Raw genomic sequence first — 17,651 nt, forward strand, 5'->3', positions numbered from 1 at the left:
CCATGCCTTCAATGTCTTTTTCCAGGCGTGGCTGCCATACATGTAGACGAGCTAATGCTTTCATTTTGATCATTCCCATGTGACCGAGGTGAAGTTCCTCTAACACTCGTGTTTGGAATTTTGGAGGAATAACAGCTCTGATTCCCCATAACAAACAACCGCCTTCCAGAATCAGCTCAAATCTACACATGTAGTAAGGTTTAAGCTCACTCTTTGAGGTACACACCAACCCTTCTGTGTGTACAGGTAAACTTTGGAGAGCACAGCATCCCTCTATGTTTCAAGTCGAATTTGATCCGCTTTAACAGGTAACATGTCGCATCTGGTTCACATTGAAAACAGTGACTTCAGTTTGGGCTGTGGAGCTGTGGAAAGTGCGTCCGCATTTCCATGATTCTCAGTCGAGCGAAATGTAACTTCCTACTGATAAGCGGATAAGATCAGTGCCCATCTTTGTAGGCGGCAGTGGCAAGTGTCGGGGTTTGTGACTTTGGGCTAAGCAACCAGATCAAAGGTTTGTAATTAACATGAATTTACACCCATACAAATATTGGTGGAACTTTTTGACTCCATAGATTAGCCCAAAAGCTTCCTCCTTAATTTGAGCATAATTTTGTTCTGCCTTGGACAATGTGTGTGAGGTGTATGCAATGGGCCTTTCACTGCCAGCAGGAAGTGTGTGGGAGGTGACAGCTCCAACACCAAATCCAGATGCACCACAAGCCAGGCTGACAGATAACTATTCATTGAAATGTGCCAGGACTTTAGTAGAAATGAACTTTTACTTGGGTTCCTTGAAACTTTCCTGACAGGCTTGTGACTGGTCCCATTTTGCATTCTTCAGGTTATTCAGTGGTGCTGCCTTGGTAGCCAAACTGGAAATGAATTTGCTGTAGTAATTCACAAGTCCCAAAAATGAACGAAGCTCCTTAACATTTTTGGGCTGTGTTGCATTCACCACTGCCTCCACCTTTCTGGGTGAGGTAGAGAGGCCAATTTCATCAATCACACGTCCCAGGTGCTTCACTGAGGGCTTCAGGAATGAGCATTTGGATTTCTTACAGCAGATGCCGTATTTTTCCAGTCTACACAGGACCCTGCCTAGGTTCTCTAAATGAGTTGGGAGGTTTTTCCCGGTGATGAGCATGTTGTCTTGGAAGCAGATTACACCAGGGAGGCCCTGCAGTATTTTGTCCATGGCCTGCTGGAATAAGGCTGGTGATGACATGTTTCCAAATGGTAGTTGTTTGTATTGATATAGATCTGTGTGTGTGCTGATTGTTGTAAACTTGCTGGAATCTTCACTCAGCTGCATTTACAAAAATGCCTGTGATAGGTCAAGCTTTGTGAATAATTCACCTCCATTCAGAGCAGCAAACAGGTCCTCAATTTTCTGTAGCAAGTACTGAAGCACTTCCAGGAAAGGATTAATGGTGATTTTACAGTCACCACATATTCTGATAGACCCGTCATTCTTCACTACTGGGACTATTGGAGCTGCCCACTCTGCAGGATTAACTTTCTCAATTATCTGAAAGTTTTCAAGTTGTTCCAGTTCCTGCTCGATTTCCTGTCACATTGAGTAGGGAACTGAATATGGTTTGAAGAACCTCGGAGAAGCTTCGGCCTTCACAGCAAGTTAGGCTTCAATGTCTTTAAAAACTCCAAGACCTTCTTTGAAGGCATCAGTATGCTTGTCTGACATGGAGTTGCAATACATTTTACTTATTTATTCCAGTCCAGCCAAATTTCTTTTAGCCAGCTCCTGCCCATAAGTGATAGACGATCCCCTTTCACAATAAGTGGTAACCTTGCTATTTTATCTCCACATTTTGCTTGAATGGACGTTTTTTTTTCAAGTATATTCACAGGCTCACCTGTGTAGGTGCTAAGCTGGAGGAGGGTTTTCTCCAATGGACATTTCTTGAAAATTTTCTCCCATTTTTTCTCTGAAGCAATAGAAACAGATGCTCCAGTGTCAACCTCCATTTCAACCATTTTACCATTTAAGGCAATGCCAACCTTTAGTCCCTCATCTAGTTTCAGATCAGACTGAATGCAATCCAATTGCTCTTCCTCATTGTCGCTGTTAGTTTCACTTTCTGTCTCGTCTGGACTCATTACTTTTGTATTTTGTTTCCAGATAAACTTGCCTGTTTACTTTCAAGTGTGACTTGTCTGTGTGCTCCTCGTGATGCCCTTTTCTTAGTGGTACTGCTTTACTGTGATCAGCCTTTGATCCATATGTGTCTTGACAATCAGCTGTTTTCCACTTACAGGCTTCTGCATTATTCCCTATTCCATTACAGCAGTAACATGTTTGGAAGCCAGTATACCCTGACTTTACTATTTTAACTTTGGCATTGTTAGAATGCGCGTTCAAATCTCCAGCTTGTTTCTCTGCCATTTCTATGTTTTGTGCAATCTCGAATGCTTTCTTCAGTGTCAATTCTTGCTCCGCTAATAATCTATGTTGAACGTAAGAGCAGAAATAGGAGCAGGAGTAGACCATTTGGCCCCTCAAGCCTGCCCAGTATTCAATAATATTATGGCTGATCTGCCTCAGGCCTCAACTCTGCTTTCGTGCCAGCTCCTCATAGCCCTCAATTCCCCGATATTTCAAAAACCTATCTACCTCCTCTTTAAATACTTCCAGTGATCTAGCCTCCACAACTCTCTGGGGTAGAGAATTCCAGACATTCACTACCCTCTGAGAGAAGAAATTCCTTTGCATCTCAGTTTTAAATGAGTGTCCCCTTATTCTGTAACCATGTTCCCTAGTTCGAGATTCCCCCACTAGTGGAAACATCATCTCAACATCTACCCTGTCAAGCCCCCTCAGAATCTTGTACATTTCAACAAGATTATCCCTCATTCTTCTAAACTCTAATGAATAAAGACCTAACCTGTTTAGCTGTTCTTGATAAGTCAACTCCTTCATCCCAGGAATCAGTCTTTTGAACTGCCTCCAATGCCAGTATATCCTTTCTTAAATTACGAGGACCAAAACTGTACACAGTACTCCAGGTGTGGGCTCACCAAGGTTCTCTACAGTTTTAACAAGACTTCCCTATTTTTAAGCTCCAACTGCCACCACCACCACCCCCCCACCACCCCCCCACCACCCCCCCCCCACCCCCCACCCCCCCACCCCCCCACCCCTCCACCAAACCAGCAATACAGGCCAAAATTCCATTTGCCACCTTAATGACTTGCTGCACCTGCATGCTAACTTTGTGTTTTATGCACAAGAACACCCAGATCCCTCTGTGCTGCACTTTTTTGAGGTCTCTATTTAAATAATAGTCTGCCTGTGGATTCTTCCTACCAAAGTTCATGACCTCACACTTTCCTACATTAAACTCCATCTGCCAAGTTTTTGCCCACTCACTCAACCTGTCTATATCCCCTTGCAGATTCCTTATGTCCTCATCACAACATGACCCCCCACCTGTTTTTCTTGGTCAGCAAATTTGGATACAATACACTCTCCCCCCACCTTCCAAGTCATTAATATAGATAGTAAATAATTGAGACCCTAGGACTGATTTTTGTGGCACTCCCCTAGTTACATCTTTCCAACCTGAAAAAGACCCATTAATCCCTACTCTGTCTTCTGTGTGTTAACCCATCCTCATTCCATGCTAATTCATTACCTCCAATACCGTGAGCGCCTATCTTGTGCAATAACCTTTTACGTGGCATCTTATCAAATCTCTTCTGAAAATCCAAATATACTACGTCTACCAGTTCCCCTTTATCAACTCTGTTTGTTATATCCTCAAAGAACTCTAGCAGATTTGTCAAACATGATTTCCCTTTCACAAAACCACGTCGACTCCAAGTTCTTGAATTCTTTCATTTCTTCGTTCACAAATCAAGCGATCACACAAATGCTTCTTCCAGGTAACCTTTCAAGTCACAATGTTCTGCTAATTTTCTCAATGCAGTTAGTAACTGGGAAACAGACCCAATATCATGCTGTTCTCTTTGGTGAAACTTGAATCTCTTGGCAATAATTGCTGGCCTGGGATCGAAGTGCTTTTTCAAAACATATTGTAGACTGTGTAGTATCTTTAAATACCAGCCATTGCCAGTCTGATGTCAAATCTTTGTGTATTTTCCCAATCCACCAAAGCCAATTTGCCTCTCATACTTTCATAATTTCCTTTCTTCAGAATGAACTATTGCATTCAAACTTAATGCAAAATTTGATCATATTGTGGTCACTATTTCCCAAAGGCTCCTTTACAGCAAGGTTGTTAATTAGCCCTTTCTCACTACCTAACACTAAATCCAAAATAGCCTGATCTCTAGTTGGCTCCTCAACATACTGCTCCAGAAACTCATCTCCTACACACTCCAGGAATTCCTCCTCCGCAGCATTGGTGCTGATTTGGTTAACCCAGTCTATGTGTAAATTGAAGCCCATTGGTACTGTATTACCCATGTTACATGAATCCTCTAATTTCCTGATTTATACTGTGCCCAACATTAGCACTACAGCTTGGTGGCCTATAAACAATGCCTACCAATGTTTGCTGCCCCTTGCTCGCTCTTAGCTCCACCCAAACTGATCCTACATCTTGATCCTTCGATCTAAGATCCTCTGACTAATGTACTGATTCCATCCCTTATTAAGAGTACTACCCCACCGCCTTCTCCTTGATGCCTATCCATCCTAAATGCCAAATATCCTTGGATATTTAGTTCCCAGCCTTGGTCACTGTATAGCTTTGTCTCCGTAATGGCAATTAAATCATATCCATTTACCTCAATCTGTGCATTTAAATCAACCTTTTTGTGAATGCTACGTGTGTCAGATAGAGTGCCATTAATTCTGCTTTGTTAACATTATTCTCTATTCTGATCCTATTTGATGCTTGCCTATGCTTCATCTTTTTTTGTTTTCTACTTTACTTCCTTTTACCAGTTTTGCTTCCCTCCAACCTGAGCTCCCTCTCAGGTTCCCATCCCTCTGCCAGTCCAGTTTAAACCCTCTCCAACAGCACTACCAAATCTCCCTGCGAGGATGTTAGTCCCAGTCCTGCTAAGATGCAGCCTGTCCGTCTTGTACAGGTCCCGCCTGCCCCAGAACTGGCCCAAATGCCTCAGAAATCTGATGCTTTCCCTCCTACACCAGTTCTCCAGGCTGTGTGTTCAATTGTTCAGTTCTCCTATTTCTGTACTCTCTATCACGTGGCAATGGAAGTAATCCTAAAATTTCTGCTTTAGAGGTCCTGCTTTTGAATCTCCTTCCTAGCTCCTTGAAATCTGCTTTCAGGGCCTCATCCCCCTTTCCTACCTAAGTTATTGGTACCAACGTGGACCATGACCTCAGGCTATTCAACCTCCCCAGAAGCCGCTCCATGACATCTTTGACCCTGGCACCAGGGAAACAATATACCATCCTGGAGTCAAGTCTATGGCTGCAGAAACATCTGCCTGTTTCCCTAACTAATGAATTTCATACAAACATATGAATTAGGAGCAGGAGTAGGCCACTCGGCCCCTCAAGCCTGCTCTGCCATTCAATAAGATCATGGTTGATCTGAATGTAAGCTCAAACCCACATATCTGTCTACTCCCAATAACCTTTCACCCTTGTTAATCAAGAATCTACCCAGCTCTGCCTTAAAAATATTCGGAGACTCTGCTTCCACTGCCTTTTGAGGAAGAAAGTTCCAAAGACTCACTACCCTCTGAAAGAAAAAAATTCTCCTCATCTGTCTTAAATCAGCAACGCCTTATTTTTAAACAGTGGCCCCTAGCTCTAAATTCTCCCACATCCTCTTTACACCCACCCGGTCAATACCCCTCAGAATCTTAAAGGTTTCAATCAAGTCACCTCTTACTCTTCTAAACTCCAGAGGATACAAGCCTAGTCAAGTCTTTCCTCATAAGACAACCCTCCCATTCCTGGTATTAGTCTAATAAATCTTCCCTGAACTGCTTCTAACACATTTACATCTTTCTTGAAATAATGAGACCAGTACTGTATACAATACTCTAAATGTGATCTCACCAATGCCCTGTACAACTGAAGCATAAACTCCCTACTTTTGTAATCAATTCCCGTCTCAATAAATGAAAGCATTCTATTAGCTTTCCTAATTACCTGTTGTACCTGCATACTAACCTTTTGTGATTCATGCACTAGGACACCCTGATCCCTGAATCTGCAATCTCTGACCATTTAGATAATAAGCTTCTTTTTTATTCTTCCTGCCAAAATGAATGATTTCATATTTGCCCACATTATACACAATTTGACAAATCTTTGCCCACTCACTTAACCTATTTAAGTCACCTTGTAGCCTCATTTCGTCCTCTTCACAATTTACTTTCCTACCGATCTTTGTATCATCAGCAAATTTAGCAACCATTTCTTTGGTCCCATCATCCAAGTCATTTATATAGAGTGTAAAAGATTGAGGCCCCAGCACTGTGGCACACTATTATGACACAACCAATGGTCAAAGCTGAGTTGTTCAAATTCCAGAGGGAAACTTGAAACAATTGTCATAATCCATTTTTGCAATTTGTGTGTTTCGAGATGCAGGCTTTGAATTCAGTAGTAATAAGACCACTGAGTCTCAAGAGGTTTTTTTTTAATAAAACCAAATTAAACATTTATTAATACAAGAAAAATTGTAAGCACATAAATATGTCTACAAAATTGCTACTATAGTAACTACAAAAATCCCCTAATTAATCTGACGGTCAGTTATACCCCCCTCAAGCCGACAGTAAAACTGATAGATTTTAAAAGACCCAGGCAAAGCACATTTGACCGTACAAATTCAAAATGAGGTTCCTTACAGACACAGCTGTAGGCTTACAGGCTGGTTAGACCTTAATTGCCCCTGACTTACACACACAAACTCCTTTTGTTTATACCTAGCTTCCCCTTTGAATGGAAATTTTCCAGGGTATCCTAGGCTTTTAATGTCACATCTTCTAACAATAGCATTTTCATCCCACTAATTTTATTAGTAATATAAACAAATTGCTTGGCATTTCCCCACTAGATGCAAAATTTTACTCCCTCTCTTGAAAGCTTTCTTTGACAAATGCAAATGTACACTTAATCCTTTTAACTTCCTTACAGTTTACCTAACTAACATCTCAAAACTGCTATATATCAAAGCACCCAGACTAGCTGGCTTTAATCCAATTAAGCCACATACAGACAGACACAGACACAAATCCCACTACAATTCCAATTTAAAAATAATTTCCAATAACATTATAGACATTAATATCTCTTCATGACACACACCACTCGTCACATCCTACCAACCAGAAAATGACCCATTCTTGCCAACTCTCTGCTTCCTGTTAGCTAGACAATTTTCTGTCCATGACAATATGTTACCCCCTATACCATGAACTTTTATTTTCTGCAATAACCTTTGATGTGGCACTTTATCAAATGCCTTCTGGAAATCTAAGTACAGTATATTTACCTATTCCCCTTTATCCACAGCACATGTGACTCCTTCATGGAACTCCAATAAATTGGTTGAACATGATTTCCCTTTCACAAAACCATGTTGACTCTGCCTTATTACCTTGAATCTTTCTAAATGCCCTTTCATAACATCTTTATTAATAGCTTTCAACATTTTCTCTATGACAGATGTTCAGCTGACTGGCCTGTAGTTTCCTGCTTTCTGTTTCCTTCTCTTTTTGAATAAAGGAATTACATTCGCTAGTTTCCAATCTAATAGAACCTTTCCCAAATCTAGGAAATTTTGGAAAATTAAAGCCAGTGTGTCAACTATCTCACTAGCCACTTCTTTCAAGAGCTTAAGGTGATGTCCATTTGGGCCATGAAATTTGTCAGCCCACAGCCTCAACAATTTGCTTAGTACCACTTCCCTGGTGATTGCAAATTTCCTCCCTTTCATTTCCTCATTTACAGCTATTTCCCGAGTGTTATTTATGTCCTGTATAGTGAAGAGGAAAGCAAAATACCTGTTTAATTCATCCCCCATCTCCCTACTTTCCATTATCAATTTTCCAGACGCACTGTCTACAGGACCAACGCTCACTTTGTTAACTTCTTTCTTATTTAAATATCTGTAGAAACTCTTATCCATCTTTATATTCCTAGCTAGCTTCCCTCATGCTCTAATTGTTCTATTCTTTTTAATCTTTTTGTCATTTTTTGCTGTTCTTTATTTTCTTTCCAATCTTCTGACCTGCCACCTGACTTTGCATAATTATTTGCTTTTTCTTTAACTTTGATACTGTCTTTAACTTTTTCAGTTAACCACAGATGGTGGGCCCTCCCCTTGGGATTTTTCTGTCTTGTTAGAATGTATATATTCTGTGTATTTTGAAATATCCCTTCAAATGTCTGCCACTGAACTTCTACTGACTTATCCCTTAACCTCATTTGCCAGTTCACTTCATCTAGCTCTGCTTTCATGCCCTCATAATGGCCCTTAAGTTCAAAATACTAGTCTTGGACACACTCATTTCCCCCTCAAAATGAATGTAAAATTCAATCACATTATGTTCGCTGCAACCTAGGGTGCCTTCACTAGGAGGTTATCAATTAATCACAGAATCACACAGTGCAGAAGAGGCCCTTCGGCCCATCGAGTCTGCACCAACACGTGAGAAACACCTGATCTACCCGATCACTAATCCTATCTCATTGCACAACACCAGGTCTAGTATAGCCTGCTTTCTGGTTGGCTCCAGAACATGCTGTTCCAAGAAACTATTCCGAAAGCATTCTATGAACTTATCTATGCCACCTTTGCCCACCTGATTGTTCCAGTCTATATGTAAATTAAAATACCCCATGATTATTGTTGTACCTTTCGGGCAAGCTCCCATTATCTCTTCTTTTATACTCTGTCCTACCTAGTTACAATTAGGAGGTCTGTACATCACCCCCACAAGTGACTTGTTGCCTTTATCATTCCTCATGTGTTTTAAATAATCAACCTAAACGGCTCCTACATCCTGCTTTTCTGAATTTAGAATATCCCCCTCTAATATGCTAATACCATCATTAATTAACACAGCCACCCCTCCACCTTTTCCTAATTTCCTGCCTTTTCTAAATGTCACATACCCTTCGATATTCAGCTCCCAACCTATGTCATCCTGTAGTCATGTCTTTGTAACAGCTATCAGATCGTACTTATTTATTTATATTTGCGCTTTCAGTTAATCTGTTTTGTTTTGAATACTACACGCATTTAGATACTGAGCATTTAGTTTTGTCCTTTTATTATTTTTGTAGTGTCCAGCCTTATCTGCTGATTTACACTTAGATTTGTACTCTCTATCCCTTTCTGTCACAGTCTGTTTATCATTTCCCATTTTAGTACCTGTCTCTCTTACCTTGTCTCTACTCTTTGGCTTATGACATCTCCCCAAATTTGATCCCTTGCCCCCACTATTCAGTTTAAAACCCTCTCTACTTCCCTAGTTGGGCAGCTTGTGAGGACACGAGCCCCAGCACAGTTCAGGTGTAGACCATCCCAACGGTACAAATTCCACTTTCCCAAATACTGGTGCCAGTGCCCCACGAACCTGAACCCACTTCTCCCACACCAGTCTCTGAGCCATTCATTTCTCTGGTCTTATCTGTCTTATGCCAATTTGCACATTGCTCAGGTAATAATCCAGAAATTATAACCTTTGAGGTTCTGCTTCTTAATTTGATGCCTAGCTTGTCATACTGACTATGCACAGCCTTCCTCCTCATCCTGCCTATGTTGTTGCTAACTACGTGGGCCACAACCACTGGATCCACACCCTGTCACTGCAAGTTCCTCTCCAGCCCTGAGCAGATGCCCTGAACCCTGTCACCGGGCAGGTAACAAAGCCGCCTGGACTCTCACTCTTTGCTGTAAAGAACAGTGTCAATCTCCCTCACTATACTGTCCCCTACTACCACTTCATTCCTTTTTGCTCCCCCAACTCGGATGGCTTCCTGTACCATGGTGCCATGGTCAGTTTGCTCATCTACCCTGCAGCCCCCACTCTCATCCAAACAAGCTGAGAGAACCTCAAACCGACTGGACAATGCAGAAGCTCAGAGTCCTGTCTTCTAGTTCCCTTACCTGCCTCACAGTCACAGCCTCCTGCCCCTGACCATTGACCAAATCAGAAGACCCTTCCTAAGTGGTGTGACTGCCTCCTGTACAAAGCATCCAGGTAACTTTCCCCCTCCCTGATGTGTTGCAGAGTCTGCAGCTCAGCCTCCAGCTCAATGACTCTGAGCTGAAGTGCCTCGAGCCACAAACACTCACTGCAGACGTGTTAGCCCTGGATCACAATGGACAGGATCTTTCCCCCTGTCGGGAGGGTCATGCGGGAGCAGGCATGAGTGGGCGGGTTTCCGATCAGTGCCCCCAGTCAGGAAGCCCGCTCACCGACCAGAAGATGCAGCCCAGTGTTACCCAGAAGCTCCCACATGCTGCAGCCTTGACATACCTGTCCTGCCATCCTTAATGTGGTTTAAATAACTACTTACTCATATAGTCACTTATTTATATTGCTTTCTTATATATTTTATTACTACCAAATTGCATACAATTTTAAACATTAGGGATAGAATAGAACTTACCTACTTATCAGATACTCACCAAACAGCTAGCTCCTTCCCCTGTAGTAGAGCAAGATCCAATTCCTATGGGGTGAGAAAGAGGAAATGAACAACTCCCCTTTCACTAAACTCTAAGTCTGCCCTCAGTTAGTCAGCTGTACTCCGCTTGCCAAGGCTGCACTAAAGAGCCCTGAATCTATAGTAAATTAAACTGGGGCTACAGACCCCAGATTCAACCAGTTAGCTCATTAACTACTCAGCTCCTACAGCTCAGAGTGAGTTTACCCTGTCTAAACTGTAAGAAAGAAAGAACATGGCCTGTTTAAACTGTACTTTCCAGTTCCTGCTAATTACAGACTAGATTAGACTTCAGGAGCAAAATTTAAGAAAAAATTAACATTTAAAACTGCCCTCTCACCAAACTCCAAGTCTTCACTCAGTTAGTTGACTGCACTCCGTTTGCCCTATCACTGTCGCTCTCCCCCTCTTCTTTCTCTCCTCCTGTACAGCTCAGCCACCCATGGTGCCACTAACCTGGCTCTGACTGCATCCTCCGAGGAACAGTTGTGAGTTGTTCAGTCTCAAACTCTTAAACTAATTCCACCTTTCTCCGTTCCATGTATACCACCACTAAGTCATTGTACATCAAAAATACATAAAAATGACATCAGGATAACAGTGTGGAGACAGCAAGATGCACTTAGCTTATCTTGATCTCTCCTAATCTTTGTCACTATGCTGATATAGCCCACTTATTTTTACTATAAGCATAAGTGACCAAACCAACATCTCCCAGACCATCAAAAACATGGAGGAGTGAGTGCTTTTCACACATCCCATCAGCTCCTTATCCGTGCTTCAGGCCCATCTTCATAATACATTGCATTTCACAATACTGTTTCATTCATGATTATTTTTTAACCCATGTGGGTTGGACCCGACTTCTGATGGGTCACCTTGGAGAACAGGACAGTGTCATGTGACCCTGCCTGGTGCAAAGTAATGCAATGCTCTCTGCAAGGTGTCATTGTCAGACAGGTAAGCAGACTTCAGAAACAAAAACAAAAATAAAAATACCTGGAATAACTCAGCAGGTCTGACAGCATCTGCGGAGAGGGATACAGTTAACATTTCGAGTCCGTATGACTCTTCACCAGAACTAAGGAAAAATAGAAAAGAGGTGAAATATTGAAATAAGCAGACTTCAGACCTCCCAGTGTCACTGTGATTGAACAGTGTGACTGAGGAAGGTGCAAATCCTGTGAGAACAGCAGAATGTTGTTAACATTGTGAAGATCTTCTGTTATCTAGTATTCTGCAACAGTAATTATAGTCGTTGTTAGCTAATAAAGTAAAAGACTTTAGATCCTAATTAGTTGGTTAATAACTTTGAAGTTTTTATTCTGGAAATGTTAAAAATTCTTTAATCCCAAAACAAAGGGACCAAGGTCAAGTTTGCAATTTTAAGGCAGAAACCTTCATTAAAGTTCAGCAGCCTGGTGCAGCATGGCTGCAGCCAAATTGGCGTATGGCCCTTCATATCCGGCATATTTGCCACAGACTTCCATCCACAGCTACATCTGTCCATGACAGTATGAGTAAGAGTGACCACCGCTCAGTCCTTGTGGAGGCGAAGTCCCATCTTCACTTTGAGGATACCCTCCATTGTATTGTGTGGCAATACCGCTGTGCTAAATGGGATAGATTTAGAACAGATCTAACAACTCAAGACTGGGCATTCATGAGGTGCTGTGGGCCATCAGCAGCAGCAGAATTGTACTTAACCACAATCTAACCTCATGGCCAAGCATAGTCCCCACTGCACCATTACCATCAAGCCAGAGGATCAACCCTGGTTCAATAAAGAGTGCAGGAGTGCATGTCAGGAGCAGCACCAGGCATATATAAAAATGAGGTGTCAACCTGGTGAAGCTATAACACAGGATTACTTCCATGTCAAACAGCATAAAAAGCAAGCAACAGACAGAGCTAAACGATTCCACAACCAATGGATCAGATCTAAGCTCTGCAGTCCTGCCATATCCAGTTGTGAATGGTAGTGGGCAATTAAACAACTCACTGGAGGAGGAGGCTCCACAAATATCCCCATCCTCAATGATGGAGGAGCCCAGCACATCAGTGTAAAAGTTAAGGCTGAAGCATTTGCTACAATCTTCAGCCAGAGGTGGCGAGTGGATGATTCATCTCAGCCTCCTCCGGAGGTCCCCAGCATCACAGATGCCAGTCTTCAGCCAATTCGATTCACTCCACGTGATGTCAAGAAACAGCTGAAGGCACTGGATACTGCAAAGGCTATGGGATCGGGGGAGGGGAGGGGAGGGGGAAGACTGATCCAGGGAGGGGAGGGGCAGAATGTTTGTTTGAGGAAGGGAAGGGCGGGGACAGATCTTGTAGAGAGCAGGTGATGGATCACGGGGGTGGGGGTGACAGATCGCTGGTGTGGGGCGACTGATTGGGGGAGACCAATCAGGGAGGGGAATGGAGGGTGGCAACTGGGTCAGGGATGAGGAAGACTGGGAGAGGGGAAGGTGGAGACTAATCCCGGCGATATGGGAGGGGGAGGCCACAACCTCGAATTTAAATGCTGCTTTTCTTGCCAGGCAAAAGGTGTTAACTTTGCGCTCCTCCCCCACCGCTGCCAACCAGGTCTCAGTGTCTTCCAAACAACCTTTATGAGGAACCATCCACTATCCTGTGTGCGTTGATGCTACCTGATCCAGGGAATGTCTGCAGCTTTCCCTGATTCCGATTTCCAGCACCTGCAGCTTTAATGAGCCAGAAGAGCAGAGAAACCTTGTTCCTAAGATGTGCCTTGGACTCTGGGTTCTTGGTTCCTCATCAGCCATTGGGTCTGATTTCGGTGTTTAGCACTGATATAACTGCCCAAGGGATAATATACAGAGCTGTAGGGAACGGGTTAATTGGATCACACCTTCAAAGAGCTAGCACAGTTGATTGGGCCGAATAGCAGCTTCCTGTGCAGTGTGAGTGATGTTTGCTTTCTCATTGCAGTCAGTCTTGTTTTGAAGAGAAATTATTTTAATGCATAAATGGTTTATTTTCTAGCTGGCGATGTACATTTTATCTCCTGGCATTTTTTGGTGGCATCGCTGCCCTCATTGACGTGAGTAATTTCACTACGCGCTGTGACACATGGTGAAAGCCTGTTAGCAACTTCATATTATTGAGTTCTAGTCACATTTAATTTTGATATAATGAGGGCAATTTTAACCTTGTGCCTGGCAGCAGCTCGGCAGGACAGGATGTGCTATATTTACCATGGGGTATATTTACCAGCAGCTCGGCAGGACAGGATGTGCTATATTTACCATGGGGTATATTTACCAGCAGCTCGGCAGGACAGGATGTGCTATATTTACCATGCGTTTCATGCATGTGGTTATTTTAATGGCCTGGCTGTGTCAGGTCTCAGTGCCGGTGAGCAGCAGCTGGTTACCGGCATGTTGGTGAGACCTGGCTGTTAGATTGGACCAGGTCTTGTCCTGTAGCTGCTGGGTGGGGCCTTTCATGTCTCCCCAGCTTCTTGCTTGAGTGTTAATATGACTCCTATTGCTTGAGTGTGTGTAGGGAACGCAACATTGTTGAAATTCCACCTGCTTCCCTGGAATGTGCCCCCCCTGAGATTAATTTGATGATTCGGCTCCATTAGCATTCGACCTCTCTCTCTAGGTGCACAAATTGGACATTTTGGGCAAAGATTCTAGTTTTCCAACCTGAAATCTCTGATTGAGAAACACCCAAGACTCCCAGTTACCCTGGTCTCTCCAGGTTAATGAGGCTCTGTTAGTCCTAACCTAAAATCCCCTTCAGTAAAGGCACTCATGAATTTTCATTGCCGAAACCACCATGTATCCGATGTATAGGATACCAATCCTCTGGTGCACGTCTGGGAAACAAGTTGTGGTTGGTGTAGCAGTCAGTTTGTAATGTAATGTTACTGTCCAGAGATTGTCTACCATTTGTGGGATACAAGAGACAGACAGTTCCCTGCTCTGTATTACACACTGCCATTTAGCAGTTTATAGTACTATGGACCCTGTATTAATCATGTAAAGATTATCATCTGCATAAGAGCTGGGTTGAAATGCACCATATCCCAGGACTCTCACGTTCTGCTCCTGCTGTGTTAGGACTATAACTTGCATTAATATAGAGCCTTTAACATGTAAAATGTCCTAAGTGTTTCTGAAAATGTAATCAGAAAAACTGACACTGAGTCAAAAAAGGCAATATAGTCACATGGCAGTACAGAACTTGTGTGGCTGAGAAAAGAGACAAGCTTTTGAAGTTTTTCATCTCGCACTCATCAGGACAAATGCAAGAGTGTCAAATTTCAAAGGCAGCAACAACTTATGCTGCATGAGAAAAGGGTGCTGATTGGTTGCTGAGTGGACCCTGGTTAGCAAAAGGAAATATTTGGAGGGGTGAGCAAAGGTTTACCAAAGAAATGGGTTTTATAGATGGAGAGGTAGGTAGAGGGGTTTGAGGGGTTCTGGAGCATGGGGTCAAGGTGGCTAAAGGCTGGGTGGTCAGTGGTGGGGTGAAGAGGGTGGATGGATACAGGCATCTCAGCTAAGTTGTGCCCTGGAGTTTTATCTACTTCTCCTGTATTAATGGGGATTGATGAGCTAGAACTGGCTCAGAGAAGTAGGAAAGGACAGCCCATAATCAATTGGCACGTAAGATATATCATCAGGTCCCACTGCGCTCAACATTACAGTCTAGAAATTCAGTTGTGATGCACCCGTTTTACACCCACACAAATATTTAAATTTGAACCCTTTTGTGAAATCGGGTTCATTCTTTGGTCCCGATTCAATTTCTGTCAGATTTAACTCCTGTGAAGTTCTTTGGAGCATTTTCCTACCTTAAAGTCCTGTACTACCTTACATGTAACTTTATGTTTTTGTTGAATAAATTGTTTTAACTAAGCCCAGTTTAGTTTGGTCAGTTTGGTGTACATCGCTGTGAGAATGCAAAACCTAGTTTAAGCCAATCGCTATGGGTACAGGTGACATAGAAGCAGACGGCCTGTGTCGGAACAGTTACTCTACCTCTGCAAACTTCGCTGCTGCATTATGCTAGGAAGCAACAATGACTTTACTTCAAACTAACTAATTGGCTGTAAATACATGTGGGACATTCTGAGGAAGTGACAGGCATCATGGAGTTACTAGTTCTTTATCCCTCTGCCATTTCGATTGTAAAGAAAAGATTTAGATTATGTTGTTTATTCTAATTATCTATTTTCCTATTCTGTTGCAGAAGCCATGGTTTTACGATACTTGGGAGGTGTGGGTAGGATATCCTAAACAGGTGAGTTTACTCTTAAGTGCTTAACTCCTAATCGTGTGATTCTTGTCCACTTTCAAACCCGAGTATTGATAATTCTGGAAGGTTCAGCAAGCCTCACCTCAGCTCTTCTCTCAGTGTAATTAGCACTGAAAGTGTTTGTGATACTTCTCTCTTCTTAAGCAGTCCCTTGGAATCAAGGATAACGCTCCCACTCCAGGTCAGTTGGTTCTCAGATGTCTGAAGTGTCCCATACCTAATCTGCATTATCTGCCACATGTGGGGAAGGTGTTGCTTGAAGTGTCGGGTTGTTGGATTGTTTGGAGGTTTTTGCCTTCCCTCCGAAGCCTAAACTTCACCTCTGCACGTTCCCAATGAAGTCTCTCGATGTACTCAGTGCACGTTCCCAATGAAGTCTCTCGATGTGCTCAGTGCACGTTCCCAATGAAGTCTCTCGATGTGCTCAGTGCACGTTCCCAATGAAGTCTCTCGATGTGCTCAGTGCACCTTCCCAATGAAGTCTCTCGATGTGCTCAGTGCACGTTCCCAATGAAGTCTCTCGATGTGCTCAGTGCACCTTCCCAATGAAGTCTCTCGATGTGCTCAGTGCCTTCCCTTCCTCTGTCCTCCTGGGAGTCTCCTGTTGCAACCCCTTTGCCTCTCTCCCCCCTTTACCTCTTTCCCCGCTTTGCGCCTCTTCCCATCCCCCATTTTTGCTTCCTTCCCCCACCCTTTTCCCTCTGCCTCCCACCCCTTTCCCCCTGCCTCCCTCCCCTTGCCCTCTCTGACCCTCCCCTTGCCCTCTCTGACTCTCCCCTCTTTCTTTCTTTCTCTCTCGTTCCTTTCTCTCTCTCTCTCTCTCTCTCTCCCCTCTTTCTCTCTGTTTCCACTCAGTAAGACCACACTATTTTGATGGTCACTTTGAGTCTTGTTGGAGATTTCTGATTGGATGAGCTCACTACCTGCTGGCTTTCACATCTCCCCCCAGCACTGGGGGCTTCTTTTGGCTCCAATGAAAGATAATTGAAGGGTTGAGGAGCGTGAAGGACCTTTGCAGAGCAGCACCTCTCCAAATCGCCCAAGAAGAGCAGGAGCTGATTTGCTGTTTTTGGAAACATCAGTTCAGCTAGTTGACTCATTGCAAAATACATCCAAAGGAGGCCATTTGGACCATCATTTCCACCTGGCACTACTCCTCTTCTAAAATTTTCCTTCTCAAGTATTTATCCACTTTCATTTAAGTGTGATTATTTATTCTGCTCCCAATGCTCCTGGTCAGACAATCCATGTCCAGACAGCCTTCTGCATAAAAACATACCTCCCAACCTGCTCCTTCATTCTTTTGCTGAATATCTGAAATTTATTTCCTCTAGTTAACTACTCCCTGATCTCACTGATCAAACGGGAATTCTGAAGTGACTAACTCACCTCCTGACTCGCCAAAGTCTGTTCACAAGACACAAGTCAGGAGTGTGATGGAATACCCTCCACTTGCCCAGAGGACTGCAGCTTTATCAACACTCAAGAAGCTGGACACCATCCAGGAAAAAACAGCCCGCTTGATTGGCACCCCATCCACCATTTTAAACATTCACTCCCTCCACCACCGACGCACACTCGCAGCAGTGTGTACCATCAACAAGATGCACTACAGGAATTCACCAAGGCTCCTGAGACAGCACCTTCCAAACTCAGACCACTACCATCTAGAAGGACAAGGGCAGCAGATAGGTAGGAACAC

The 17,651-nt window shown here is 43.2% G+C and overlaps 1 protein-coding gene across 3 annotated transcripts in view; it reads left to right on the forward strand.

The window, feature by feature from the left end:
* cers3a (ceramide synthase 3a) overlaps positions 1 to 17,651 on the forward strand; it is a 151,875-nt gene that overhangs the window by 81,966 nt on the left and 52,258 nt on the right. For all 3 annotated transcript variants that reach the window (XM_041175129.1, XM_041175128.1, XM_041175131.1), the window contains exons 5-6: positions 13,664 to 13,721; positions 15,884 to 15,934. In XM_041175129.1, the coding sequence (XP_041031063.1) occupies positions 13,664 to 13,721; positions 15,884 to 15,934 (109 nt within the window). The remainder of the gene's footprint in view (positions 1 to 13,663; positions 13,722 to 15,883; positions 15,935 to 17,651) is intronic.

This window comes from Carcharodon carcharias, chromosome 26, assembly GCF_017639515.1.
Source record: "Carcharodon carcharias isolate sCarCar2 chromosome 26, sCarCar2.pri, whole genome shotgun sequence".
Classification (NCBI taxonomy): Eukaryota; Metazoa; Chordata; class Chondrichthyes; order Lamniformes; family Lamnidae; genus Carcharodon; species Carcharodon carcharias.